This window comes from Phyllostomus hastatus, unplaced genomic scaffold, assembly GCF_019186645.2.
Source record: "Phyllostomus hastatus isolate PE091 unplaced genomic scaffold, TTU_PhHast_1.1 phas_scaffold_443, whole genome shotgun sequence".
NCBI lineage: Eukaryota > Metazoa > Chordata > Mammalia > Chiroptera > Phyllostomidae > Phyllostomus > Phyllostomus hastatus.
This window is the reverse complement of record NW_025334031.1, coordinates 626,340-643,643: the sequence shown is the minus strand read 5'-3', so window position 1 is coordinate 643,643 and position 17,304 is coordinate 626,340. Positions and strand designations below refer to the sequence as shown.

Sequence of the window (17,304 nt, the reverse complement as noted above, 5' to 3'; positions counted from 1 at the left end):
AACTCTGCTTGTCGTCTCCGTGCCCCCAGGCGTCTGTGACCCCTGAGCCGCGCCTGCCCCACAAGAGCCTCCCCGCCCCGGCAGACCCTCTCTCCTCGGCCCGCCGCCAGGGGCCCTCCCGGCTCAGGGCACTCCCGGAAGCCCGCCGCCCCGTGGGATGCGGCTCCAGGCTGTGGCTGGGCTCACGCCCCAGGAGGAAGACCCCAGTCCCATAGGGCGCTCAGACCCACGGCCCCCAAGAGGCCGACCACCCCACGCACGCCGTGAGGTGGAGGGCCAGGCTGGGCCCACACAGTGACCCAACACGCGGAGCAAAAGGCGCAACCTCTCCCGTGTGCCTCGCTCACCCAGGGCCCGGACGGCCGAGCTCTGGCGGACGGCCCGCCCAGGGCAGGCGCCTGTGTGGTTGGGACCCCGGGCCAGGGCGGCCCACAGGACGGGACCTCAGGCTGCACGGGGGGCGGCTTTCCCTGGGGCAACCGCGCATCCCCGTGGCTGTCCCCCCCGCTGACGGCCCCCACGCCCCCGTCACCGTCCTAGCACGGATTTTCCCTCGACAAGGAACACGCTTGGTGACGGTCTGCAGCTGCAGCGGCACTCCAGGCAGGGCCCGGTGCCGGGGAGGGTGCCGACCGACACCAGTCTGAGGCCCCGCCGCGCAGGCGGCCCACACGGCGGCTGCGAGCCCCGTGCGGAGCCCCGCAGCTCGAGCAAAAGCGCAGGGCGTCCCTCCGGAGGCCTGGCCACGCCGGCGGTCTCCTCCGCAGGCCCAGCGCATGGCCCGCTGTGCTCCGCCAGGGCCCAGGCCCAGGGCCAGGCAGGCGCCGGCCCTCGGGTCAGCGTGGCCCGCGGAACGGCCCTTCGGGAGCCACGCAGTCGGTGGGTGTGGGGGCCCGGGTGGGCCTCTGCCGTGAGGCGGGGCCCCAGCACCCCGACGGGTCCTGAATCGGCCCCCCAGGGCCCGCCCTGCAGCACAGGCCTCACGGGGGTCTGCGGCACAGCTCCTGGGTGCCCAGGGCCTGCTGGAAACTGGGGGAGCCCACAGAGCCCCAGCTCCTCCAAGGCCTTTGGGTGCCCACAGCAGACCACCTGCCAGCCTGAGCCACTGCCCCCCACACGCCGGCCCACCGGCCAGACAGAGGCCCGGAGCAGCTCTGCTCCCGGGCCGGCCTCTCCGGCGCAGACCGGCAACATGGCAGCCAGCGCAGGGCGACACCGTGTGGCCTGAGCAAGGAGAGCAGCATGCGAGGACGAGCCCGGCTCATCCCCGGCAGGCTCTCCACCCCCTGACCTCCCTGCCCCACCACGCCGGCCAAGGTGAGCAGCCACGCTGGCACCTGTGAGCCCCAGGAAAACTGCAAAGACAGCTCAAGGCCACCAACGGGAAGGAGACCAGGTCTCCTCCCGGAATCTTTTCTCCTGGTCGCATTTAACCCCCCCCCCCGTCACAGGTGGGAGGTGCCCGGTCACTACGGTGAAAACTACAGGCGGGTGAGGTCGGCTACACGCCCTCGAGAGCCTCAGCGAGCCCCGAGGTCACGCAGTCAGGCGGCCTCACAAACACCCGTAGGGACACAGCGCTGGAAGGGAGGTGTTCGGCTCTGGCTGGGACGCGTGGTTTGCGGGTGGGAACCACACAGGTGTCTGGCGTCCAGGGGTAGAACGCCGCCACGGACGCACCCCAGGCAGCCTCCAGCCTGCGTGCGCAGCGCCGCCCACCAGGGGCCCGAGCACGGGCCGGGCCGCACGGCCCCCCGTCCCGCATCTCCCGCACCCGGGGTCACCCTCCAGAACAGCCGGCGGCCTGCAACAAAACACTGCCGCGTCTCCAAGAAACAGCACACGCAGTGGCATTTTGATAAAATTTCAAAAATGTACATTTTCATTCAAACTTCTAATTTCCCTTTAATTTGTAGATTTAACCACAGAACTGTCTTGATTCCTATAAAATCTGACCCCAGGACCCAGGCCCCCTCCTGACCCGGCAGGCCGGCTGCAGTCCGGGCTCAGCCCTGCTCCTGACGCTGGGCGCCCGCGCTCCCGTCCGCACGGGGGGAGGGGGGGGGAGGGGCGCAGCGGTGGGGGCGGGCGGCAGCCCTGCCCGGCAGCCTGCGTGGGGGGGTGCTCGCGCGCGCGGCACAGGACGCGGGCGACGGCGGAGGCGAGGGGGCGCGGGCACGCGCCTGGCCGCCACCCCGGGAACTAGAACTGCTCCGACAGCAGAGCGCACAGTCTCTGGGAGACGGTCTCCTTGCTCGTCCGCAGCGTGAGCCGGTACATCTGAAACGAGAACGGCAGGTCAGTGGCCTCCGGGCCCGCTCAGCCCGGCACCTGGACAGCGGCCACGCACACCCCCCTTCTCTGAGGTGTGCACCGTTTCAGAGACTTGGGCATCAAACGAGCTTCCAGCACCTGAAGTAAGGCCGTGTGACCGTGACCGTGACAGCAGGCACATGAGCCACTGGAACCTCAGACGCCGCTGGTGGCGCAGGTCCCAGCCCCTCTGGAGAGCTGTGGGGCAGCCTCCGGCAAAGCTACCCGGGCATGGACCCTGGGAGCCCGCAGGTGCACACGGGCCCCTCCCAGGCGAAAGTAACACAGGCGTCTGCACGAGGGCACGTGCAAGGCCTCTGCAGCAGCTCTGCTCAGAATGACCCCCAGGACAGCCCGGCAGCAGGAGGGAACCCACCACGCAAAGGGGTGCCTCACGGCCGTCTGAGAGACACAGGGCTGACACGCAGAGGCCTGGGGCGGGGGGGCCGGAGCAGACAGCGAGGGCACCAGGCAACTTTCTGGGGCGATGGGGATGTCAGGTGTGTGCGTGAGCTGGTGGGAGTCACACAGGTGCACCCCGTCCAAACTCCCCGAGCCCCTGCACTAGGATCTGCATCTGTGTGCATCACGGCACTGTGAAAACTTAAGTGTACTTGTAGCCATCTCATCAGGAGGCCTGACCTGGGCCTGTAGATTCGGCTCCAAACGCAGTAAGCAACCGATCTGGGTGGTTCTGGTGTGGATGATGCCGGCTCCCACAAAGTTAGCAGGATTAGGGTCGACTTCTTCGAGGAGTGCAGAGCCAAACCCAATAATCTGCACGAAGGAAACGGGGGAGTTGGGACGCTCTGGTGGCCGAGGCGCGACACGGGGCCCCCACTCGGGAACGCCCTGAACAAGGTCATTGTCACCTTGGCTTTGGTGATCTCTGTGTCCATTGGATGCTTCGCCTTGAAAATGTTCTGCACTTCCTGTTGGGGACTGTGAGACACAAAGGCCAGCGTCACACCCTCAGCTGAGTCCCAGATCACAAGCCCGGCCTCCCCGCACCCCCACCCCACAGGACGGCCGGCTCACCTGCTCAGCTGCTTCCAGCGCTGAAAGAAACCCTGAGAAGCCATCTCTGTGGGCTGGAAAAACTTGTTGAGTGTGATGGGCAGCTTGACGGACACGTTCTGGAAGGTCCCTCCATACCTGCGAGCAGCAGAGAGGGGCTGATCTTTGCCTCCGGATGGCCGGAGGCCCCAGGACACGGCAGGGAGCCAGCCCCGCCGCACATGGGCCTCTGGGGCCGGGAGGGCCGCACGGTCAGCAAGGGCGGGCAGGTGTGCGGGGCCCATTCTGCCCCAGCGCGCACCGCCACTGACCGGAGGGCCCGCCGGCCCCGCGCCACCCCCAGGACATGGCGGGGATCGCACTCCTCTGGCTGAGCAGCACTGCGGGGCCCATCGCACCCCAGGACCAGCCTCAGGCAGGACGCCCCGACCTCAGGGCTCCCGCCGCGGTCCGTATCCCACAACGCCACGTTACTTCAAACTATGGCGGGCTTTTTTTTTTTTTTTTCCATAAAAAGACTGAAAAAAAGACGTTGTCTACAGCAGGCAACAAAAACTTGCCTAGTTTGCTCAATTCTACAAACTATACGATCTCCCGTTCTCTCTTCATTTAATGTTTGAAAACATGCTTTTCCAGAAGTTCGACCACGCAGACGCCCAGCAGAGAGCTGAGCGACCACGCCCACTCTATTGCAGTCACTGAAAGATGACAATGATGAACCAGTAACACCACCAGGGAGAACAGCTTTTAAAAAACAATCGAAACAGCGTGCACGCTCCAAGCACAACTGTGAACACGTGCCCGGCCAACGAGGACGTGGGGGACCCGCCCCCTGCGGCTGACTCAGAGAGGCGGCTGAGCAGCGAGCAGCACGTGGGGCCTGTTGGCCCCAGCACCAGGGGGCAGGCCCCCGTCCGCCGGCTCGAAAGCACGGGGCCTTGAACACGGCCCACTGAAAGGACCCACGGGGCTAGACCACACCAGCCTCGTGGACTCCGGGCTCGCCGTCTGTCCCGTCGCCACACTCCGCAGCCAGGGCTGCAGTGCACACGGCCCCATCAGCGCCCACTGGGTCCCCTGCCCCGTGCTCACCACAGCCCCTGAGGGAGGGGCACCGGGGCCTAGCGAGGAAGAGCGGCTCCCAGGGACACAGCTGCACGCGGGCCCCACCCCGGCCCCTGGAGCTCCAGGCCTGAGCCGGGGCTTGGGACGCCTGCCGGCCAGCGGGCACCGCCCCCAGGGCTCCTACCTGAACTGGATGTTGAGGACTGGTGCCTCGGTGAAGTCCGACACGCACTCGATGTTGACCACCTGCTGCACCTGTGCACCCCCGTCCACCGTTGGGTCCACAGGCTTAGTCTGCAGGCTCAGATGTGCGCGTGTCAAGGCCACCTCAACACGGGGACGTGGGTGTGAGCTGAGCCACCCAGGGGAACCCAGGCCCAGGGCGCCCAGAGGTAAGCGATGTTCTGGATGGGGCTCCAGAGAGGCTCACGCCGCTGACCTCAGACCGAACCTGCACAGAGCTGACCCCACGCACTAGCAACGTCAACGACTGAGATACTTCGCTCTGCACGTGCTCCTCCAGGGGCACGAATGCCTGTGGCCTGCAGTGAGGAGGCCTCCCCGCCGGCCGAGCCTGGGCCTCCCCCACCACCGGGCGTGGGAACGCCTGGGGGGAGGGAAGACGGGAGGCCGCTGTGAGGCCGGCTGGGAGGGCTCCCACCACACCGCTGTGGTCCGCAGGGAGCCACCGTGCGGCTGAGGCCTCTGGGGGCCTCGCAGAAGGGCAGCAGAGCTCGGGGGGCTCACAGTGCCACGGGAGAGCGAAGCAAGGCAGAGGGGCCCCCAGGAATCCGAGGAACCCGGCGCAGACACCTACAGGTTCTGTGAAAACACCTGAGGTGACTGCAGCACCCGAAAATATCTTGCTATTCTGTTTTTAAAAAGAAACTTTCCTCAAAACCCCCTCTAACCCCAGTGGCTACTGTCAGGGCCATGGGGCAGACAGAACCAAGGATATTGGCCTGAAGGTCATCTGAGCAGATCAGTGTTGGAGTGAAGTTCAAGAACTGCGTGGAGGTTTTATTCCCATAAAATATGAACATGCGACCTAGGAGGAAACAGTCCGTCTCACAGGGGCTGGCACGCACCCCGAGAACCCCGCCCCCTGCCGAGTCTCCGAGGAGGGCCGGCTCGCCGCAGGGACCCGGCGCTGCGGGCGGGCCTGGGACTCACCCGCAGACCCTGCGGGTGCCACACTCTCCCACTACTCACGTCGGGACGGGGACCTCCCACGAGCCTCGGCACACACCTCTACACCCAGTGCAGAGTGGAGAGGGGCCCTCAACCCCCGAGAGACAGCAGTTCCTCGAGGCCCCTCCCGCAGCCTCAAGGCCAGCAGCCGACACCCAGGGAAACTCCAAGCATTCTCGGGGGGGGGGCAGTGACTGTGAGTCCTCACGAGGCCCCTACAGACCCTGGAGGGCGGGTGCTGGTTCTCTCGCTTTCCTCCCACTTGCACTTGCTTCCTCCCTCCCTAACCGCTTCAGGTGCACAGCTCAGCGGGGTTAAAGCTCATTCACGTGGCTGCACAACCGTCACCTCCGTCGTCTCCAGAACTTTCCATCTTCCCAAACCGACGCTCCGTCCCCATTAAACACTCACTGCCCGCCCCTCCGCCGGCCCCCGCTCCCCCCACGCCCTATGTCCCGTCTCTGTGGTTCTGACTCCCCCAGGGACCTCCTGCAAGTGTGTCACACGGTGTCTGTCCGTCCGTCCGTGCCTGGCCCGTCCACTCAGCACAGTGTCCTGGAGGCCCAGCCGTGCTGCAGCGGGGCTCAGAGCGTCCCTCCCCTCCCAGGCCGAGTGGCATCCCACTGAGTGAGGGGACCACAGCCTGTGTGTCCTTCGCCCATCTACGGACACTCGGGCTGCGTCCACGTGCCCACGGCTGTGAACGCCGCCGCCATGCCGTGGGGTGCAGACATCTTGTCAAGGCCCTGCTTTGAAATCTTTGGGGACGCGCCCAGAAGGGTGGCCGCGTGGCGATTCTGTGTGACACTGGGTTGGCCACAAAGTCCGTCTGGTTTTTCCCATAAGACGGCTCCAGGGGTGCTCAGCTGCCTCCCGCTGCACTGCAAACGGATGTGTGGAATGAAGACGACTGTTTTCCACCTCACGCGTCCGTTAGGCTGCGCTGTGGCGGCGGGCACGTCAGTGCGCGTTTGAAAAAACAGTCAAAACTGGTGGCGTTTTGCCCCACCTGGTGATGCTCAGTGGATTGAGAGCCGGCCTGCCAACTGAAGCGTTGCCAGTTTGACTCCCAGTCCCGGCACACGCCTGGGTTGCTGGCCAGGTCCGTAGCGGGGGACCTGTGAGAGGCAACCGCACATGGATGCTTCTCTCCTCTCTTTCTACCTCCCTTCCCCTCTCTCTAGAAATAAATAAAATCTTTTTTAAAAAGTGATTTGTGAAGCCTCCTGCTGAAGATGTCTCGCAGACGACGCCCCAAGGTCGGACAGACCAGCTGAAGCTGACAGGGGTCGAGACGATGATTGAGAACCATCAGCGTTATGCCATGCGGGAGACAGCCGGCACACTCACAATGTCCAAATCAATAAAGCTATTGGTGAAAATGAAAAACGTGTCTTTTATTCTATGGAAAAAACCAGACGGACTCTTTGGCCGACCCGAAGCCCAGGGCCCGCGCCCTGTCCCGCGGCGGCTGCAGTGTGCCCGCCCCCGCGCCCTCGCGGCACTTGTGGTTTTGCTTTCCGACAGCAGCGCCGAAAGGCAGGAGTTGGGCTCTCACCACGGTTTTGACCTGCATCTTACATTAAGTGATCACGATACATACCTAAATTCTGCCGAAACTCAGACTTAAGTCCAATCTGAAGCAGCTGGTTTTCAAACAACACACCGTTGTTTTTACAGACGAACCTAGCGGAAAGGGGGCAGCATGTGAGTCACTCAACGCCATGGAGCTGGTCACAGGGCAGGGGACGCCTCGGACACAGACTTCGTGGGACAGAGCAGCGGTCATGCAACTGAAGAACGCCAGTTAAGAAAAGTCCGGGTACCCAGAAGGCAGACCCAGAGAGGGGCCGTGCCTGGAGGAAGGGGTGCGGGGAACAAGCACAGAGCTGCAGGCAGGGTGGACTCTCGGGACGGAGCAGAGCTGGGACGCCGCAGCGAGCCCCAGACACACACACGGCGAGCAGAGGACAGCCAGCCCTGCGGCCTGTGCCCCGGGGCCCCTCCACTCCCGGACAGCTCGCCCAGCACCACGGGCCCCACACCGCTGCCCGTTCTGCCCTGCCGACCACAGCCCCCGGTCCAGGGCCAGGGGCAGAAAGGGTCCCTGTCCTCAGGAAGCAGGAGACCAACTACCTGGCAAAGTTGTCCTCGGAGCCGGGAGCGAGAGGTGCGACCGCGGAGGGTGACTCCGAGAACACGTCCACGAGCAGCCCGCCAGCGGGGGGTGGGGGGCCCGCGGGTGCGGGGGGGGCCGCCCCTAGTCCCAGAAGGTCGGCTGACGGCGAGGGCGTGGACTGGAAACCAGGGAGAGGGCGGGTCAGCGAGGAGCCTCGAGGGCACACGGAGCTCGGCCGGGGCAGCGACTGCCCCCTCCCACCATGCGGCCACTGGGCAGCGGGGGCCCAGCCACTCCCGAGAGGCCCCCGCACCCCAAGTCAGGCCTGAGACCTGCACACGGCGAAGGTGAGTCAGTCCCGCAGAACTGGAACAACAACCCCCTCCCCTCACAAACGCTCCTCGAACGAAAACAGCTTCTGAGACGATTTCCTCGTGAAAGAGACCACGGAGAAACGTCTGTCTGGAGGACCGAGACGGTGCCCACTGCTGCCGGCCGGAGGGGAGACACAGCAAGCAGTCGCCGCTCGGTGCCCTCCACGCAGCCACGGTCGCTGCGCGTCGCCTCGCGGAGGGGACCGGAGGTGAGAGCCCACCGCGAGTGCAGGGCTGCAGACGGGTTCGCAACACCACGGGCTCCTCTCTTCCAAACACCGTGCTGTGCGGGCCTCGGCGAAGACGAGGGCACAGCCGCGCCGAGAGCACGGTCGCTGTGACGTCACGTCCCCTCCCCGCTCGAAGCTCCGGCGCAGAGCTGCAGCTCGCCCTCTGACCCTGCACCTCTGGGGCGTCCACCCGCCAACCACGTGGGGTTCTGGCGGTCGCTCTGGTGACGTCACAGGCAAGCACCAGAGATGAGAGCCACACCGCCCTGCGAACTCGCCCTGAAGGACCTGAGTGCCTCAGTGGACACTCAAGAAGGTAAAAATCCATTCACAACTTTCTAAGGCCACATCCCGATGCCACTCCCTTCACCGCTGCTGGCGTCTCACCTCCAGGAACCCGACAGCCCGGGGCGGAAGAAGGGCAAAGCCCTTCGCCCTACAGTGGCCGTGCCCCCGGGCACTGGCCTCGCCTGCTCCCGCCCCCGCCCCCGGCACTGCCCCACTCGGCACAGGCACGTGGAGGAAATGCGGGCTGGCATGGAGAACTGCTCCGTCCTCTCTCAGGTCACGGTAGGGCCGTGCACTGAGTTCCTGAAGAATGACCTGCGCAGGCAGGTGACACTATGCATGAATTCTACTGGGAGATGCAGGAAGCATCACAAAACGCACACCCAGCAGAGAGGGTGTGGGTCTGCGCAGGCTGGAGCCCCACCGGGTGGCAGCCCTGCCCCCCGCAAGCACCAGGGTGCCCAGGAGTGAGGGCCCTGGGCCAAGCGGAAGGGGGAGGCCTTGGAGCAGCAGCCAGGGGAAGGCGCGTGAGGCGGGTCTGCACGAGGGGTGTGGCAGTGGCGCCCACTCACTGCGCCTGGGATGGCACCCCCGCCCACGCTGTCACCACCGGGAGCTGCCTGCCGAGGACGGGAGCTGATCTCAGGCGGCCCGGCACCGTGCTACCAGCCATGCAGGACAGGCACCTGTGCAGATGGCACCTGAACGGGGGCCTCTCCCCTCTGCCAGCTGCTGCAAGGTTCTACCACTCATTCCTCCAAGACAATGCAGGCACTTTTTAAAGTAGGAAACCCCTTCTGTCCTCTTAAGTCCAATGTTTACCCCAAAACCCACAACAGATACAAGCAAGGTGTTGCCGAGGGACCCACCACACAACACCCTGCGGCACGCGAGCACCCACGGCCTCTGTGCCGCCGCCCTGCTTCGGGACTGGGGGACCTTCCAGGGGGGCCCGCCGGGCGCTCGGTCTGCACAAGTCACCCTTCTCGCTCCGGCAGCAAAGAATCACAAGAGGAAAAGGCAGCCCCAGACCAGGAGTGCAGGACAGCTCAGGAGCCTCGGAGCCTCCAGCCTCCCCGGAGGCGGCTGGACGGCAGAGACTCGGCCTCGCACAGACGGGCAGGCAGGCAGCCACGTGGGGCCGTGTGTGCGGGGAATAGAGCACCGCACAGCAGGCCACCTGCAGCATCGAGCACCTTCGACCGGCTTCCACCTCAGACCAGGCGGCCCCGTGACGTCTCAGGGGTGTCCGCCCCTGGGGAGGAGGGTCCCAGCCAGGAGGGCCCTCCCCTGCCGTCCAGCTTCCCCCGCCTCCAGCTGGGGACCACAAGGAGGCACGGCACTCCTAGCACCGCCACTGCCACCACCGACAAAGAGCACACGTGGTGCACGGACATGCACGGGCCCCCACGCCGCCCGCAGCAGGGACGTGCGCCCTCCTCATCCGGCCCGCACCTGCCGCCCTCTCCGAGCGGCCCGAGGCGGCCCGCCTGCAGCCAGAGCGCAGCAGGGAGGCCCCCCGCAGGAGGCGGTTCTGCGACAGAGGTGCACGATGGTGCTTTCCGCAACGCGGCGCCCCCCGGGGGTGGGGGGGGCGGGGGCTGCAGGGGACCCGGTGACCACGCTGGGAAGGGCGTGGAAGACAGGCGCTTCCTGGGACTCCCAGGTGCCGGGAGGGGGAGGCCTCAGGCTCGGGCCTCCACCAGGCTCCCGTGCACACTCTTCTGCTCGACAGGAACTCCTCCCCGGCAGACAAGTGCCCCGTGGGCCCTGGGTCTCGGGGACAGGGCGGCGAAGGCCAGGGCGCTGGCCTCGGGGAGGGACCCACCGCGGCGCTGGCCGGGGCCGGCTCGGGGCCCCCGTTGAGGTCGGCGCCCCGCTCGCGCTTGCCTTCCTCCAGGCCGGCCACCGTGCCCGGGCCCTTCTTCTTCTTGAGCTTGGCCAGGATGGACGACTCGCGCTCTGGGAACGGGGGCATCTCCTCCAGGACGGTGGCCTGTGGCGAGAGGGCGTCAAGAGAGGGGTCAGCGCCGTGGCACAGCCGCGGGCGGGGGGCGGGGGGCAGGGGGCGGGGCGCCGGCCGGGCCTACCAGGATGTCGGTGCTGGCGACGGTGCTCAGCCGCAGGTACTCGACCGCCCGCTGCTGCAGTTCCACGTCGGCGTTCCTCAGCTGGCTGTCGCTGCGCAGCACCTCCTGGATGGTGGGCTTCACCTCCGGGAAGAGGTTCACGAACTTGATGTAGGTGGACAGCAGCAGGGCCCTGGTGGGCACGCTGCACAGGTGGAACTTGGAGTGCAGCAGGTTGAACTGGACCAGCGGGCTGGGGCGGGGAGAGCAGACGGCCAGGGCCCTCACCTTCCCACCCGGGCAGGCAGCCTGAGCCTGGGCCCGAGGGTGCCCCCCGGAGGGGCAGAGCCACCCCACCCGCTGAGCGAGGGCCTCCTCTGGGGACGAAGACGCCCCTGCCCGCACCCGTGTTTCCCACCGGGACCCCGCTTTCTGCGCTGCTTGCAGGGAAACGGAGTGGAGGTGGTCTTGCTCTGAGCCGCTTTGGAGGCCGCGTCCGACCGCCGGCAGGAGGACCCGCGGGTGCAGCCCAGTGTCAGGCGAGACGCCCCCTGATGCCCCAGGGGCATCTTACCTGGACCGTGGGTCCCCAGCGATCAGGTTCCCGAACTCGCCCAGGATGTAGCCGCCCACTTTGACCAGGTTCTCATGGCACGCCGGGGCCTGCAGGGCCTGCACAGGCGGACAGGCGCGGGGCTGCGTCAGTCCCGCCCGCCTGTCCTCCTGCCGCTGCAGGAGGGGGGCCGCCGAGGAGTCTCTGCAGGCAGAGACGTGCCGATCCCGCCCCGTAACGAGAGCCTCGCTCCACAGAGCCGACGTCCAGGCCCCAGGCGGGGGGCAGGTGCCCCTCAGGGTCTCCCCAGGCCCCCGGGGGCTCTCACGCACAGGGAGACGAGCCCAAGACACCAGCCCTGGGCACTGTGCTCGGGTGGCCTCTTGAGAGGCAAGGGTGTCCTGCCCCCCCCACCCCGCCCCCGTGGTCGGTGATGTGGGCGGAGACTGGGGCAAGGAGGAGCTGAGTCCCGCAGAGGGGCCAGCAGGACAAGAGGGCCAGCAGGACCCTCCAAGGACGGTCAACGGCAGGGGGAAGGGAAGCAGCCGCACCCCAAGACCGCACCTCCCGGGCGAGCCGAGGTACCTCGAACACTGTCTTGGCGGCGTAGCCCTGCACGTCGTCCCGGTTGATGACGATCTGAATGACGCGGTACCAGACCTCTTCGCTCACGTAGTCGCCGGCGATCCGGATCAGGTTCAGGATGGTGTCCACGTACCACGTGTAGTCCACGGCGTACTTCTCCGCCAAGATGGCGACCTTCAGCACCTGCAGGGGCAGCCACTGAGGGAAGGTGCCCATGGCCCCGAGACAGCAGGGCCTCCATGCGGGGCTGCAGGACTGAACCCACGTGGCCAGCCTGAGCGGTGGGCACTCCCACCGGTGCTCAAAGGAGCCCAGAGAGTGTAAGGTTTGCAGATTTCACTGAGGGAAGCCACCCCACTCTCCAGCCACAGACAAGACAGGACACCTATAGGAACACACAGAAGAGACGGGTCCCGGCAGCAGGAGCCCACGAGGGCCCACCCGACCTGACACAGCCAAGCCAGCCCTAGTCCCCGGGTCTGCGCCCGGCACACAGTGGCCGTACTCTCGGGGTCTGCTATTCCGGCCTGCCTTCTTCACCAGTCTCCCTTCCAGTGTCCACGGGAGACCCACGGCTCATTTACCCCCACGCACCTCACAGGGCTCTGTGGGCCACACCACTGCCCCAGGGCAGCTGCACCAGGCTGGCCACAACCAGCCCCCGACCCCCCTGCCACCCTCTCCTTGTACGGAGCAGCTGCCCGGAACAGCATCAGCTGCCCACACCGGACCACGCCCCGCTGAGCTGCCCGCCCACCCGCCCTCACGCGGGCACGACTGCCTCCACTCCACCTACCTAGCCTTCCCCACTGTGCCCTGACTTCTGCCGGACCCCAGACCACGTCCATCTGCTCCGCTTTCCCCCTCGGCCCCCACACGACTCCCCGTGTGACCCAGAGCACCACTCCTCCTGGACACGCCTCTTCCCACGCTCAGGTGACCTGCAGCCGTGCACCTGGCCCTCAGGACGACCCTGGCCCGAGTGGCGCTGCCGCCATCCGCAGCGCCCCGCCCCTCCCGCCCCCAGTGGCCTCTGGGCTTTCACCCTCTCCCACAACCTCGCCGCCACATCCTGCAGAAGCCACCTCAAGGCCCCCAGGGTCCAGGCCCCGCCCGCGTCCGTCCTCAGGCCCATCACGAGCTGGCCGCTGCCCTGCCCACACTGTGTCCTCCCCAGGGACGGAGAGGCTCCCTGGGGGCAGGGCAGGATACACAGGGGCCCCGGGGTGGCTGCCCAGCAGCCAGCACAACAGCTCAGACACACCTGGACAGACAGAGCACTTAGTGGGGACTGAGAGTGCCTGCTTCACGGCTCACGTGATTGAAACTGAGGACGGTCACTCACCATTTAAAAGGGCCTGCGAGCCGACACAGCTCCCCGACACTCGACACCGGAAGACACCGCCCACACGAGACCGCACCCGCCTCTGCCCTGCTGGGCGGCCAGGCAGCACGAGGGAGGACACCCCAGCCCCAGCCCCAGGGGTCCGGACCAGGTACCCGGCCCTGCGCCCCCGCCCTTCGCCTCCTCCACGCAACCCCCCCCCTTCTGCCTCTACAGCCTCTTGGCCGGCCGGCCGGCCAGCACTCCAGCCCCAGGGCCGCTGCCTCTGCGAAGCCCACCTCGACCTCCTGCCCAGAGCAGCCCGAGCTCCTCGCCGCGCCCAGCCACTGGGCACTGAGGGCCAGCCCCTGGCACGCGGCCTGGCCAGGCTGGCCTCGGCCTCCACTGAGGAGCCCACAGAGCTCAGGGTGTGACCCGGCACACCCGGGAGCACTGGCCAGGAGCGTCGCTCACAGCCGGCTCCGGACACGGCCCCACAAAGCCCCCGGGGGCCTCGGCTGCACTGCGCTCCCAGAGGGACAGTGAGAGACGCCTCTCCGCCCTGGCCCGGTAGCTCAGTTGGTTGGAGCATCGCCCCCATACGCCGAGGTCGCGGGTCGATCCCCAGTCGGGCGCACACAAGACTCAGCCGTGAGTGGGACAACACACCCATTTCCTTGTCTCTCTCCCACCGAGAGTGGGGAGGCTGTGGGGCCGCTCGCCTCGCCGGCTCCGCTCCACAGGCCGACGCGGAGCCCGAGGCCCCAGGGAGACCAGCAGCAGGCCCGCACGGACCACACAGAGCACAGGCCCTGCTCCCTGCCGGCCGCAGGCGGGCGGGTGGCGGGACTCCCTGGGGCCTCGGACGCAGCGCGAGCACTCGTCCTTCACAGGCGAGCGTCCCCGAGCTCGGGCAGTGCGCCGGGTGTGCGCCCTCTTCGCAGACGACAGGACAGAACCGCGCTGGGAACTGAGACCGCCAGGCAGTGCCCGGGGGGGCTCAGGTCCTGTTCCTCCCAGAGACCCCACCGAGGTGCTGGTGGGCAAGGGCGCCAAGCAAAGGGGCTTAACTCAAAGGCCCGAACGCAGCCTCGCCCGTGGGACCCTGCGCCCAGGCAGACCGGGGCCACCCCCACCCAAGCCCCTGTGGAGCCCGCGCAGCAGAGGTTTCCCTGACTGCCCGGGCGGTGCCCCGACGGCTTGTCGCTGGGCACCGTGCCAAGACGGAAAGCCTTCCCAAAGACACGGGTGAAAAAGCTCCAGCGAAAGGAAGCTCCGCCCAGGACCCAGCAGGCTCTCCGCGAGTCCACGGAGCAGCGCCGGAGCCGCCGAGGAGACGCCGGAGCCGCGAGGCGCAGGCACCCGCGGCCGCGACAGCGCGAGGCAGGGGGACTCACAATCTCCTCTCGAATGGAGTAGTCCGCCGTCTCCAGGTAGCTCAGCATCTCGGCCACAATCTGCTGGGCGTTGCTGCGGTCGCACATGGCGTAGAGGAGGTCCACGGCCCGCTGCCGCACGCTCACGTCCCGCTCCGTCTGGGGGGGGCGGCACAGGGTGAGGGGCCCAGGACGACCCGTGGGCAGGGCGGGCCGGCCTCCGCTGGGGCCCGGACACTAGCCCAGAGCTCTCCTCACCATCCGATCGCCGGGACCCCCGCAGGCTCCAGGCAGGCGGAGCCCCTCACATGCCAGCTCACGGCCCCCCTCGCCCCTGCACTGCCCGGAATCCGGCTCCGTCTCCTAGGAGACGGTCAGAGGCCTGTCCCCTGTGTGGTCACAGACAGGCACCTTCCGGGTCGCCTGGGAGTGCGTCACTGTGCCACTCTTGCCCCGCCCCAGGCCCGTTCATCCATTTCCCAGCGCAGGACGGCCTGAGAGGCGCCAGCTCAGGGCCGAGTGCCACGAAAAGCCGCGGCGGGTCTGGGAGGCCATGGGCCGGGCACGCACTGAACCGGGACCCGGAGGGGCCGGGACAGCACGAGGTTCACTCTGAACCCCTCGGCCTTCCATTCAAATCAGCACCAAAATGTCTGCTGAATTCGTGCCAACACAAAGCGACAGAGCGGGGCCTCTCCCTAGTCTGACCAGGCCTGGGGAAGGACCGGGGACCCCGCAGGCGCCCCACCCCCCCCAGCTCTCCCATGCGCTCAAGGACAGCTGGGAACGCCATGGACACTGCGTGTCTGACCCCGGGACAGGCAGCACCCCCTGGCTCTTCCAAGCCTGGAACTTTAATTCCTTGAAAAAAGTGAATTTTCTTCTGCAAAGGGTGAGTTTTCTCGGAGAGAGAGACGAAAGATTTCACCCTCCTACCAAAAAGGACCGTCCCACTGTTGCCAACGTCGGTGCAGCCCTGGCACTCGGAGGACGCGGTGTTGGGGCTGCAGCCGACAGAGGCTGCCCCACAGGTGGGGCCAGAAGGGCCCGGGCCCCAGGGAGCAGCAGCCTGGCCTGCACGGGCAGCCGCCCCGCAGCTGCGCCCCCCGCAGTGCCCCCACGGGGACGCGGGTCCTGAGCGTGGAGCACTTGCCTTCAGAGCGTTGATGACCGTCTCAATGTGCGTCTTCACGGCCTCGTGGGAGAACTCGGAGCTGGCCAGCGTGCACATGCTCTCCAGGGCCAGGTAGCGCAGGTTGGTCTCCCGGTGCTGCAGGAACTGGCCCAGCTGGTTACAGGCGCGGACAAGCAGGTTGGGCTCGCTGCAGGGACGGGGGAAGCGGGTGAGTGGGGCCGCGTGCCCATCGGCAGGGCGGCCGTGACGCGACGCGGTGTCCGGTCGCCACACCACTCCAGGGAAGACTGTGAGGCCCCCCGAGGCGTGAAAGCCCTAACCGTAAACCCGACAGTCGGTTTTACGCCCCTCGGGCGGTGCCCACGGTCACAGACCACCGGGGCCTTTCCGCGCACACCGGCACAGGCCCGCGGTCTTCAGAGAGCTGGGACAGACGGGGCGCCCTCCCAAACCCGGCCGCTCCGGAAGCACCGTCCCACATGCCCGGCGGGAGCCTGGGTGCTGCCGTCAGGCTGTGGCCGGGAAGGGGACTGCAGCCAGAGGCCCCCGCCAGGAGGGACGCCAAACAGGAGCCCTGACGACGGGAGGACCCTGGAGGGCGAGTGTGGAGACACGGACGCGACAGAGGCTGGTGAACATTTACGTGCCGTCCCCACGCAACTGGGTCAGCTCTCTGCTCACTCCTCCTCGGTCCGCCCGAGGCTGCTGCTCGTTAAACGCATCTGCTAGGCACAGAGGCTCCCTCTGACTTGGAGAGTGCCGGGGGAAGTGTGACTCGGACTGTGCTCCGCCGCAGGCGTGTGTGTGGAGGGCGCGGCGGGAGACGGCCGGCCGCAGGCGTGCGGGGCCGGGCCGCACCGCGGAGGAGGAGCACATGTGCCTGTGTCTGGGGGGAGCATGGCGTCAAACCGGCCGTGGGGAGCGCAGCGGCAGGGGCGCCTGCCGACCCACCTGTCGTGGTGGATGATGAGGCTGATGGCCTCGAAGAGCACGGCGTTCTTGGCGTTGGAGTGCTGCACCTTCTTGGACTTGGGCGGCTCCTGGGCCTTGTTGAGGATGGTCTCCAGGCACTCGGTCAGGCGGCCTCGCACCGCAGGGTCTTCTGGGCGGGACAGAGAGCCGTCGGGCCAGCTGCCCCGCAGCCCGCCCGCCCTCCCGGCTGCCCGCCGCAGGCCCCAAGTGTCGGGTCATCTCCGACCGGTGAGAAACGGCAGCTCTTCAAACTGTGCAGCCACTTAAAGCAAGAAATTCAACAGCCAGGGAACTACACACACACTTTAATGAAGTAACACAACACTTTCACTGAGACATAGGATACATAAATCAAGAGAAAATACACTCTCAGACACGCGGACAAAACACACGACATGTATAAGTTTTAGGGAAAAGAGGCAAAATATTTTTTCTCCATGTGCTATTACCAACAGAAATAAAGAAAATGATACAAGAAACAATAAAAAGATGAGAAAACTTTAAAATTTCTACTCAAACCAGAAGAAACAATTGACCAGAAAGAATAAGAAACAACCAAAATACCAGAAGGTCAGAAACAGCTTGTGGGGTCCGGCTGGGGAACCCGCCACCCCCTCAGCAGGGGGACGCAGACCCCCGAGTCCTGAGCTGAGCAGGCGGGTGCAGAGCAGGGCCTGCACCACCCTGAGGGAC

At 66.6% G+C, this 17,304-nt stretch overlaps 1 protein-coding gene across 2 annotated transcripts in view; it reads right to left on the bottom strand.

Moving 5' to 3' along the window:
* Positions 1–1,859: 1,859 nt before the first annotated feature.
* The window catches only part of AP2A2 (adaptor related protein complex 2 subunit alpha 2), a 55,522-nt gene continuing 40,077 nt past the window's right edge, over positions 1,860–17,304 (bottom strand). The window contains exons 8-22 of one of the 2 annotated variants that reach the window (XM_045821063.1): positions 16,591–16,741; positions 15,658–15,826; positions 14,526–14,663; positions 11,805–11,987; positions 11,241–11,338; positions 10,688–10,919; positions 10,426–10,593; positions 7,723–7,883; positions 7,190–7,272; positions 5,354–5,443; positions 4,580–4,703; positions 3,352–3,468; positions 3,186–3,255; positions 2,956–3,090; positions 1,860–2,280 (exon numbers count right to left, since the gene is read on the bottom strand). In XM_045821063.1, coding sequence (XP_045677019.1) covers positions 2,203–2,280; positions 2,956–3,090; positions 3,186–3,255; positions 3,352–3,468; positions 4,580–4,703; positions 5,354–5,443; positions 7,190–7,272; positions 7,723–7,883; positions 10,426–10,593; positions 10,688–10,919; positions 11,241–11,338; positions 11,805–11,987; positions 14,526–14,663; positions 15,658–15,826; positions 16,591–16,741 — 1,997 coding nt within the window. In that variant the 3' untranslated portion in view covers positions 1,860–2,202. The remainder of the gene's footprint in view (positions 2,281–2,955; positions 3,091–3,185; positions 3,256–3,351; positions 3,469–4,579; positions 4,704–5,353; positions 5,444–7,189; positions 7,273–7,722; positions 7,884–10,425; positions 10,594–10,687; positions 10,920–11,240; positions 11,339–11,804; positions 11,988–14,525; positions 14,664–15,657; positions 15,827–16,590; positions 16,742–17,304) is intronic. The other variant, XM_045821064.1, reaches the window with a different exon arrangement.